Source organism: Thunnus albacares, chromosome 3 (assembly GCF_914725855.1).
Source record: "Thunnus albacares chromosome 3, fThuAlb1.1, whole genome shotgun sequence".
Taxonomy (NCBI): Eukaryota; Metazoa; Chordata; class Actinopteri; order Scombriformes; family Scombridae; genus Thunnus; species Thunnus albacares.
This window is the reverse complement of record NC_058108.1, coordinates 838,286-850,000: the sequence shown is the minus strand read 5'-3', so window position 1 is coordinate 850,000 and position 11,715 is coordinate 838,286. Positions and strand designations below refer to the sequence as shown.

General features: G+C 38.4%; 2 protein-coding genes across 3 annotated transcripts in view; one reads left to right on the top strand and one right to left on the bottom strand.

Moving 5' to 3' along the window:
- The window catches only part of grin2bb (glutamate receptor, ionotropic, N-methyl D-aspartate 2B, genome duplicate b), a 94,622-nt gene extending 92,862 nt beyond the window's left edge, over nucleotides 1-1,760 (top strand). The window contains 1 exon segment of the mRNA XM_044345613.1: nucleotides 1-1,760. This exon segment is cut by the window's left edge and continues 383 nt beyond it. The gene's annotated coding sequence lies outside the window, so the exon portion shown is untranslated.
- A 4,585-nt stretch (nucleotides 1,761-6,345) lies between these two features.
- On the bottom strand, nucleotides 6,346-11,298 carry si:ch211-243a20.3 (uncharacterized protein LOC100151507 homolog). Of its 2 annotated transcripts, XM_044345611.1 has the most exons (5): nucleotides 11,069-11,295; nucleotides 9,572-9,999; nucleotides 8,242-8,385; nucleotides 7,831-7,960; nucleotides 6,346-6,852 (listed from the first exon to the last, which is right to left on the bottom strand). In XM_044345611.1, exons 3-5 carry the CDS (start codon nucleotides 8,360-8,362, stop codon nucleotides 6,537-6,539), a joined length of 567 nt encoding a protein of 188 aa, XP_044201546.1. In that variant the 5' UTR covers nucleotides 8,363-8,385; nucleotides 9,572-9,999; nucleotides 11,069-11,295; the 3' UTR covers nucleotides 6,346-6,536. The 2 variants fall into 2 exon arrangements, with proteins under 2 accessions (XP_044201546.1, XP_044201545.1); XM_044345610.1 differs by lacking the exon at nucleotides 9,572-9,999 and having other exon boundaries at nucleotides 11,069-11,298.
- Between the last annotated feature and the right edge of the window lie 417 nt (nucleotides 11,299-11,715).

Sequence of the window (11,715 nt, the reverse complement as noted above, 5' to 3'; positions counted from 1 at the left end):
GACGAGTTTTTAATGAGAAGAGAGGATTCTGGTGCTGCTCCAACGCTCAGAGAAAGATAGAAAGGGAGGGATGGAGGGAGGGAGGGATGGAGGGAGGGAGGGGGGGAAAGTGAAATCAAATCTCCAGTCTCTGCTCTCTTCACGTGCTCATTGTCTTTCCCTCCCTCCTGCAGTTCCTTAACACCAAAACAAACATTTTGTTTAGCAACGGTAATACAATCATGAATGAGAATCAACACTTCTGTTGAAGTAACAGGGTAAACTAACAATAATTGTATTGATAATGTTAATAATATTATTGAATATTATTCCAGTGTTTAATGATGATCGGTTTGGATTGTTTTTCAATTTTATTGATTTAAATAGTTCATGTTACATATTTGTATGATGTTAATTCTTTCTAAGCTTACCAATATTACAGGAGACTGGTGGACCGCTTGTCACTACAGATCTTTTTTTGGGTTCCTGTAATTTGGACTCTTCTTTGCTATGAATTCTTCCTCCATGTTTGATTTTTTTACTTTTCTTATGTTCGAGTGCTGTGAAGTGTATGTGAAAGGCATGACTTGCTGAGTACATCGTATGTACTTATAACTTTGCAAAGAAGGTCTTTTTTTTTTTCAGCTGCAGAAGCAACATCATCATACTGATTTGCCGTTTCCTCTCGTTTTTTTCCGCTTGGCAGCACCAAATGGGTCTTGCATTTTGAGCTGGATGTGCCTTAAAGGATTAATACTGATTTTCTACACACGAGATCTCTTCTGTTGGTAAAACGAATCCACCTGCAAACAATTAGTTAATTGATTTCAACGTAAAATCCACCTGAAAACAGTTCATAGCAGGATGAGAGTGCTAGTGTTTCATGATATTATTAGACAGGCAGGCATTTCAAATCTGTCAGATTTTGTTTTACATAGAAAAATACAGTAAATTTAAATGTATACCCACATCCCCAACAATAAAAGTAACCAATAGCAGGAAGCCACAGTGCCACGATGAATAAACATTCCTGTTTCACCCAAAAGTCTCGTTATGACGGAGCTGCGCTGCTGCATACGAGTTAGAAATCAAATGTATATGGATCCTCTTGTACTATTAACTCCACAACACGTTCATTTCCTTGAAATCATTTAGTGAGAGGCTCTACAAGCCGTATCACCTCCTAAAACCCTCTCCAGTCATTTTTGCATAAGAGATGACCCGGAAACCTACTTCCCATTAGATACATGCAAATCACATTTAATGTCCGCTTGTTCATCACGCTGTTTCACTGGCTTTGACTCAATTGGCCGTGACAGTTTTGCTGTTCGGGAAGGGGACATAATGGAGTCTTGGAGTGAGACCTCTGTCACTGTGATGAGCAGCCTGGCACGTTAATTATGTCATGATTACGGCTGTAAGCCCAGTGATGGGAGGAAACACAAGAGGACTCGATGGTGAACATGAACTATACATGAACTATACATGAACTTATAGTTTCAACAGTTCTAGTTCTAAATCACCATAACTCACTTCACTCACCTTTAAAGTACAGCATGTTGTTTCTTTATTTAAGTGTTTGAAATGGGGTTTCTAGTGCAAAAAGGTGATTTGTACTCACTAACTCACTATACAGCTATCATTGATAGAAATAAATGATAAACTGTGATTCATTTAGAGAAGAAGATCAGAACCTCACTCATGTCTGCATCACCAGCAGCTGCTGAACTTACTGTGAAGGCTGGAAACATCTGAACCTCACTAATTAATGCTACATACATATATATATATACATATATATATATGTGTGTGTGTGTGTGTGTGTGTGTATATATATATATATATATATATATATATATATATATATACACACACACACATATATATATGTATATATATGTGTGTGTGTGTGTATATATATATATATATATATATATATATAGTTAAGTGTAAAAATGACATGTTGTGGTTTTTTGGGGGAGTTATGTATTAGATTTTCTTTGTCATCCAAGGAAATGATCAGCCAAGAAATTGTTTTCAGACTTAACCTCCCACAAAACCACAACAAGTTGATCAAATGAGATATAAGTTATGAATTAATGAGCTTTATTTTGTTGTTTCCTTCTAGTCTTGAAGTTGAGCGGCTGCTAGTTTCATATTTAACGTACAGACATGAGAGAGTTTATCCATCTTCTCATTTCCTTTAAATGATTGACTGACAGTCTGAACACAGAACCATGTTAACATTGTAACATCATAATTTATCACCACGTTGTTCAAACTAACTTTCTTTCAATCAAATAGCACATTAAAGATCATTTCATATGCACTGTAATCTGGACCATAATCTGTTTCACACACTGAGAATCTGATGAACAGAAGAGTTTAGACTCAGTGAGTGAACGGCGTCCTGACAGCAGGTGGTACATGTTGTAGAAATCGTTGCCTTTGTTACTGATGGACTCGTAATAAAGGTGGCGCCAAAAATCCACATGAGAAACATCGGTCATCTGCTCGAACGCATCACAAAGACAACAATCCAGTTGTGTTCAGTTTAATTTAGAATAGTCTTAGTTACTATTAAAGACAGAAATCCTTCATTTCTACTTATTTATTGTCACTTAATAAACCAGATTTTAATATCTAAGCACAATCTGACTGAATGGATCAAATATTGAGTTTCTCGTACATCCCAGTCAAAAGTTTAAAGACTTTCCTTCTCTTGGTTGACAAGTCAGTATGTATGATACTAGGGGGGGGTCTCTAGTGTTTGTGAGGAGTTGCATGTTTACTCTGAGTTCTTTTCTTTATTTCTGTTTTAAATCTTTAACTTTTAGCCCAAAAGAAACGGGCCTTTTTTTGGAACGATATTTGGAATTTTATCAATTTCATTGGTACTGATCCATGTAGTACTGTAGGTGTGTGTGTGTGTGTGTGTGTGTGTGTGTGTGTGTGTGTGTGTGTGTGTGCTCGGTTGTGCAAGAGAAGACACCAATCAAACAGTCGAAATTTTAGTTCTACTCAAGTAAATTCGGCTAAATTGATGAAACATGTCACTAACGTAGACGACACTTTTAACTGTTAATGTTATAAAAGATGAGTTTTCTTGATAGTTTGTGTAAAAGTCTCGGTTCAAACTTTCAGCCTTTTTCATTTCAACGACTTTGTTTCCTTTGAATATCTCGTTTCATTCTTTCTGTTATTGTATGTGCCTGAAGACATACGCTTGATTACCTCTGTGTGTGCTCATATGGAAGAGAGACAGAGTGTGTGTGTGAGACATGTTTCTTGTACTATAAAACTGTATGTAAATACTTTACCTCACACTCATGGACTTTTGATAAAAACTGTACAAAACGGCAGAGAATAGATCTATTTGGGATAAATCTTGAATTCGTAGGTTCCCCTTGCAAAATTATTTTGTAACGACTTCAGGCCAAGTCATGTGCAAAGGTTTATTATTACACAGAGAAGTGTGCACATTTAATATTTATCGATGTGTTTTTATTTCCTTTTTGATTTGGTCAAAGACCAGTTAAGGAAAAACTGTAAAGCACCATCATGAATGGGTTCACAGAAAGCACAATAGATGATCTGTTGCATTTTATAAGGTCGTCTTTTTCTCCTCTTTGGCTAATCTTCTGGGTTTTTTTGTGTGTGTTTTGCAAGAGACGATTGAACCACTCCATCCCCGAGCTGTACAGATTGTGAAAAATGTACATACGACAAAAATCTAGTTCACCCTTCGCATTTTTTGTATGGAGAGAAATTACTTGTGTGAAGAGAGTATTTCAAAAATTTGATTGAATATTTAGTAATATTGAAAAATGAGATTAAACACAGTCAATGTGAAAATAAGTGCTGAGAAATATTATTCTTCTGTCTCTTTGGAATAAAAGTGTTGAGTATTAATAAAAAACATGAAATCTCAAACTCGCTGTCTTTTTTTTCTTCATTTGTTGTGTCAATAGGTCGGCCGGGCGTCTTTCACGTGTGTCATATCTATATTTGACATTCAGATGTAACAGATCGTATTATTATGAGTGGATGAGAGATAATGAAGTGTCATCTTCTGCTCTTTCATTGCATCTTTTGTTTGCTCCTCTGCTCTTCTCATAAACAAGACTCTCGTGTTGAGATTGATGTTACTCACCATGTTGGACAAGTGTTGTTTTTAGACCAAAGAGGGGAAAAAATAGAGGCATGAGAGTAAAAGGTTGGAGCGAGAGAGAGAAATAATAATGAGAGATATACGGAGGGGGGGGGGGGGGGAAGTGATGCAAACTGAATGGAGCAGCAGAGATCAAAGCTCTCTCTCTCTCTCTCTCACTCCTCAGACTCTCTTTACTCTGAAAGCCTTGTCCAGCAACAGGAGTTATTTAAAGAAACCAGGTTTGAAAAATGCACTGATGCCTTATGTATAGATTTGCTGGGAGAATATGTACATCTGCAGCGGTGGATGCTGACACAGAACGAGGTGAGACGACTGACAGGACGAATCTTTTCATCAGTTCAGCTTCTTAAAAAGAAAATCAACTGGCTGCTCATCACTATTCTCTCTATTCTGCTTACTTGTTCACTCCCTACAACAACCCAACAACCTCGGGATGCATTGCAACACATGTTACTACTTCTTGACAATTAACTGTTACCTAGCAACTGGCTCTTTTTCCAGAGATGAGGAGAAGGAGGGAGGGGTGTAGAAAGAGAGACAGAGGGAGAGATTTATACAGTATTCCCACAGCATCTTAACCGGATTGGATGCAACAATGCATCGACAATACAATACCAAAATGGAAAGTACAGCCTGAGCTTAACGCCCACACATAGCAGCGTAGAGAGGAGAGAGAGAAAGAAGGAGGGAGAGGAAAAAGAGGAGGAGGTGGTTGATGTACAGATTACAGTATGAAAAAAAAAGGGATGAAACGCATGCTGGGGAATCACAGGGAAACAAAAGAGGAATTGACAAGCGGCAAGTGTGCAGATGCAGGTTTTAAAATGAGAGAAAGTGAGAACAGGGAGAGAGAGAGAAAAAAAAACCAGGAGGAAGATGCCACACTGCAGTATGTGGTGAGGATGACAAGCGGAGTTGTAGAGGAAAAGGAGCAGAGAGAAACTGGTTGCTGTAGAAACACTTGGCAAAGTTTTAATGAAGGCATAAAGTTGGATGCCAGTGCCCACGACACGCCTGACACACACACACACACACACACACACACACAATCACACACAATCACACACAATCACCATACGCAAACAAACAGTATAATTATGTTAGCAGATAATAGGCACCCCCTGCTGGGCCCACGAGGACAGTTCCTGACTTCAGCTGAGCAAAAACAAAAGATCAAGCCTCCATGAATCAGTTTAATATCTTATCTGATATGTGATTACAGCAGCAGGCGAGCACTGACACCCTGTGGCACAAACACAGCATCCTCAGCTGTGAAGCACATGACGCACAGGTAGCTGCAGTATGAACTGTTTCTCTGGAATCATATTTAATGTTTTCCATTTGGTTTATTACTGGAGTTTCTGGGAAGCAGAGTAAGTTTTTTAAAAAAAGGACAATAATGACAGATGTGAATTTAAGGACTTTGCTCTGAGGCAACAAAAAGTCTGTTTGATCCACATACATTTATAGATATTATAATTATTAAACATTGTGACATGACGTTTCTGATGGATCAAATGAGGAGGAGGAGGAGGTGGAATCACTCTTTCCAGAAACAGAGCCACAGGTTGCACACTGCCAGAAAAGAGTAAGATATATGTGACTGTTTTACATGTTGGAAAAATACATGTGCATGAGTATATTAAGAAGCAAAATGACCTTTCTTGGCCTCTCATGTCACATTTTCTCTTCTGCTTTTATCATTTTTAAATATGAGGAACCAAAGCGCTCATATGTTTAAGTAAGATCCTGCTTCTTTACACAAGAACAGAGTTTATCACAGGTCATGTTTAGTTCATCCCAGTGATGTCAAAATGTCTTTTTTACTTCACATCCACATTTTCTCCTCAGTGAAGATTTATTTTTTAAAGCCACTGTTCATTACGAGTCTGTGTCTGCTAGTTATTTATGTTCAGTATTTTATTAATATTGACCTCTTTGAGTCTTCATAAATGTTCGTGTGACAGTAAATGAAAAGGAAAAATGAAAAAATACATGTATGTGGAGAGCAGGTTGTTCTGGAAACAAACAGGAAGTTGCTGCTGATTCCAGAGTCAAGAATGAAACTGACAGAATATTTCTCATTTTAAACTGTGATAAGTCAAACACATGTATTTTGTTTATGAGTGAGGAAGGAGGTTTGTGTTCCTGTTTGTCAGGATTCAAACTCTCACAGTAAGAAACAAAAATAGTGACAATCACAAGAGTTTATTCAAGAAGTTATCTCATTGACTACAAAATCAGTCCTGACCTCACGGGACAAGTTATTGTTGTTTAAAAAAAAAAAAAAGAAAATCTGCACATTTCAAAGATATATTTCACACATTATATAATATTTGCAAAATCTGAAACTTTCCCTCTCTTTACCTTCCTCCTGTCCACTCTATGTCTCAGTCTGGACCACCTTCCCTCCCCCGTCTTTCAACACTCTCAGCCGTCTCCTCCTCAACACCCGGCTCCCCCTCGGTGGGCTCCCCCTCAGTCCGGGCCTCATTCTGAACCGGGCCAGGCTTGGCACCTCCCCTCTCAGGCTCAGAGCCCGGCCTCCTCTCGCCCCCTCCTCCCCCTCCTCTCGGTAGCCGTGGAGACGGAGGAAAGGTTCCAGGGTTGCTAGGCGATGGCTGAGCTCGGTGATGCGCCGGTGCAGCAGGGAGACTTCTCTGAACAGGTCGTTGACGGACTCGGACAGAGGGCGCACCCTGCAGGAGGAACAGAGGAGCTTCAACTTCAGAGAACAACTAAAACACTGTCGCTTGAAAACACACTGACAGCTGGAAACAAGTAGGAAGAAAAGATGGTAGCTGCTAAAGATTTGAAGTGAATATTGGGTAGATGATTGACCGTCATTACTGTTCTGGTTTCTTATTTGCAACACTCTCATTCATTCTCTTATCAACATATGAAGTCAAATAACTTACTAACAACAGACGGGCAGTTGGTTTCATGTTTGTCTTAAAACAGTCAGGAACACAAATGAACATTGACACGTTTTTCTTGCTGTAATTATTCCTCCTGTTCATACTGACCATCAGAAGATCCCTTCATAATGACCTTACAATCCACAGTCCTCCTTCTGTGCAAACATGTATTTAAAAGTTTATCTGAAGCTAATATGAAGCTTCAGCGTCCAAACGAGTCAAATCAAGTAGATATCTTTCAACGTTACAGTCTTGTAGTGCCAAAGTTCCTCTTTTTGTTACTATACTTCCACCTGCAGCTCAACAGGGAAACACTGTCCGAGGAAACACAAAGAGGGAATTTGATGCTAAAAAGACTGTAAATGTGTCAGATATCCACTTGATATGACTAACTCAGACTGCTGAAGCTGAATCGAAGCTTCAGATAAATTTTTAAATGCATTTTTGTACAGAATGACTGTGGACACACTGTGGATTTTGTCCCTCATCACTTCCATTGAAAGCACATTTGAGGGAGATTTTTTAACAGCCAGTATGAACAGGAGGAATTTCTCCTATCAGGATCTCCTTTAGTCTCATCATGAAGAACAGCCTCTGTGATACTCAGAGACCAACATAACTGATTGCAGTAGAAATATTTGCAGAAAAATAAATCATCAGATGTATAATTATAGTCACTAAAAATGTGTTTCAGAAAGTGTTGGAGTGGAATGAAGAGTTTTTCGGAGCTGTGAGAGGATGAGATGGTGTTAAAGTTACCTGGAGTAGTCAGGCAGCAGTGTGCTGGGCTGTGAGTGCAGCAGAGTCTTGATCTCATTGAAAATGCGTTTTCCCCAGGCGTCTAAAACTCTGGTCACACTGCGTACCGAGGCCACGTTGACTCTATCAGCTGAAATGAAAACATGACATCATCGGGCTTTGATTTACACAGAAAACAGCCTCAAACTATCAGGAATATTGGAGACTCAGAGAAGCACATGTGTTATAATTACCTTATCGCCGTCATCTCTCTAGAATTTATTCGTCATGAATCATAAACTGCTGCATTTCATTCACTTCACTTGTGAATTATTTCTTATAATTCACAGCTTCAAACATTTTGTCACACAGTGATTTATGACACTCTGTGTCTGGAAACCAGAAAAGATCAAAAACAGGCTCATGATTTACCTCCCTCTCTGTAGTTCCAGTACCCATAATCCAGTTCGTTCTCCTCCTCGCTGCTGACTGAACGGGCCCCAGTTGCCATGGAAACCACCATCAGCACCATCAACAGAGCGGGAGGAGCCATGACGAGCAGAGCAGACACTCCCCCTTAAAAAAAACAAAAAACAAACAAAAAGAATGAAAAAATGAAAAACAAACTTCACAAAAATGAAAAACTTCATAAAACATGAATTAAAAACAGAAAGGACGAAGTGAAAAAGTGATGAAACACAGACTTCAGTTTTCTCCTCATACAGCAGCGTGCAGATGTGCACAAACATCTGTCTCCAGTCCACATTTACTAGAACTGTGCTTTTAATACAGTTCTGAAGTGCTTCTACTTTCAAATGTTATTAATATTTGTGTTTTCTTTGACTTTATACTTCTACTTCTCTACATTTATAGATAATATAAAGTTTGTGATGTTTTCAAATGATGATTTTAGGGACAAATGAGTTTACATAGTATGATGCACTGTTCTAAAATAAACTTAAAATAAACTCCAGCTCAGCCAACTACAATATTGCCAAATACAACATTCAAGTCCTGCTTATTGAATAAAGATCCAATAATAATGTTGACAGTTACAGAGTCTAATTCTGCATAATACTAATAATACTTTTGTCCTTTTATACTTTTGCTTCAGTAAAATGAACTTTCTTGCTACTTGTGTTGCTGATCTGAATACGTCTTCCACTGCTGCCTTCAAACAGACACACACATCCATATATCAACAAAACAACACTGTGATTAAAACTATTACTACACTTGATAAAGGACTTTTATCTGAAATCCAATTATTGAACTAAAGACCTGAAGAAAATTGTCTTTTTGTGACGTCGGCTCTGTGTGTCAGAGTTATGTGAAGAGAATGATCACAGTCCAATCTGATCATTTTACTCCATTTTACTCCAAACTTATGACTTCAGGTTTGAGTAGAAAAAAAACCCACCAGCGAGGTGAAGGCAGGCGACCCAGAAAAAGAGCAGGATTGCATCCATATGACAAAGTCTGTGAATCATACTGGACAATAATAAGCCGATGACTCATTGTTTGGGTATTAAAGACGTTTTCTTGGGAATTGGGAAGCTGATCAAAGGCGCAGAGAAAATCAGCCGTACAATAACCTGATGCAGCTTGTTCCACATCTGGCAAAACCCTTGACCAGTTGCTCCTCACTAGATGATTTTTTTTTTTTTTTATTTCTGCTAAAATAACTGGATAGTCACTTTCATCTTTGCAAATTGACTGTACTGGTCTCAACTAAAAGCTGAGCAAATGAGCCAATACTCACAACTTGAAATGATGATGATGATGCTTCAAGTCTCAGCAGGAAGTCCTTCTTCTGTGTGGTTTGAATACCAGCTGCTTCTCTCCGTTCTGTCACTGCCGCGCACTTTTCTCCTGATTTCTTCTCCTCTCTCTCTCTTTCTCTCTCTCTCTCTCTCGTTTTCTCTGATGCTCTCTCCACCCTCGGCTCGCAGCTGTAATATAATTAGGACGAGAGTGTGCAGGTCCAGTGCAGGGACGCTTAAAAAACTCTTCTTCTGTGGAGAGCTGTCGTATCTTCACATCCCAACACTCTCCCAACTTTTACTTTCTGTCTCTCCTTCCCACTCGCACTGTGACATCCAGCTGCTGCCAGATGTGTGGCACGTCCTCCTCTTTCAGATATGTCTCATAATTGACTCTGTTTTCGTCTCTTCTCCTCCTCTTAACTCCCTTTATGGAACAGACAGGTATATATCAGCAGCTGTACATGTAACCTCGCTCTGCTAGCAGGATCAGGTTTCTAGAGTAATGCACTGTGGTCTCCTCGAAACTTGAGTTATGGAGCTTTTCATCTGTCTTTGCTTCCCATCGTCTGCCCTTTACACCCTCACAAAAAGCAGTGCAGCTCTGAGTCGTCTCCATGAAAATACTGGAGAGGGATTTTTGAAAGTTTGAAGGAGCAATAACCAGAAACTGAGAGTATTTACGATCATACTTTGTTCAGGAGAGCAAGACGTCGTACTTCACTGAAGTATTTTTCTGCTACTTTAAACTTTCACTCCACTTTCTTTCAGAAGGAAACATTTTACTTCTCACTCCAGTACATTTATTTGACAACAATAGTCAAGATTCACATGCAAACATATGATTGGTATATAAGATATATATTTTTTATAGATTAAATGACCCCACAGTATGTTAAGTAGTTAGACAGCCAATAATAATAAAACAATATGCAGCATACACACTCTGAAACTGGCTAATCTGCATTTTGAATATTACTACTTTTAATACTTTAAGAATACATTTCAGACATTATAAAATACTCCTTTATCATGTTTTCATAATGTTACTTAAGTAAAAGTAAAGAAGTATTAAATGTACCTGAAGTATCTTTAATGGCTCCTGTCATTGATATTATTATATTACTGGATTGTTATTATTGATGCATTAACATCATCAACAAGTGTTAATGTTACAGCACATTGAGATGGTTCACTTATAAAATGCATCATGTTTTATAAACTCATCATATGTTTTTGAGGTTCAAGATTCACTTTATTGTTCCTCTAAAACTCTGGAGGCTGATACAGAAATATCATCCTGATGAAGATATAAACAAACAGAGAAAACTCGACTTTTTAAACAGCTAAATGGCCAAATAACACACAGTATGATGAGAATACTAAAACTAAACTAATTCAACTGAAGTCAGGAGAATAAAGTGTTTATGCATAAAATTAAACTCAAGTATAAGTATCTCAAAGATGAAGTACAGTATTTGAGTAAAAATACTTACTTTCAGGAGACATTAGAGATCTGATCAACTTCAAAAAATCAAACAAAAAAACATTTTCCTCTCTGCCCCATTTACCTCATATAATACCACATGTTATTATATCTGGTTAAAAAAGTCAAAAAATCAGTGATGCTCTAGCTCTTCAAGCTAAAGATCAACCTGTTCATCTATCAGTGTTTATATAATGAGTAAAGGATTTGTGTAATTTTCTCCTCAGTTTGGAGGAGAGACGAGGAGACGGGATATAAAAATGGAATGAATTATTCTTTATTGACTGTCTTCCAGATGTTATTCCAGCTCTCCTTCTTTCTCTCTGCATGTCTGTTTTCATGCTGTGGCTGAGGTGAGGTCAGAGTTGGCCACTAATACAGCCAGAGAGAAAATGGTGAAAAAGTCAAGTGGAGAGGCAGAAGGAAGAAAAGCGTCGAGGGAGAAAGAAAAACAGACAGACAAATGGGGTTAAATGATAATAACCACCGCACCTCAACATCTGCATGCCTCTCTGAGAGTGATTCCACAGAGAATTACTGCGGTGAAGAAGTCACACTACCAGAGACAGCTGGTTCACATTAACAACAGGCAATTTGTCACCTTCAGCTGAACTCCTGCCTCTCTCTCTCTCTCTCTCTCTCTCTCTCTCTCTCTCT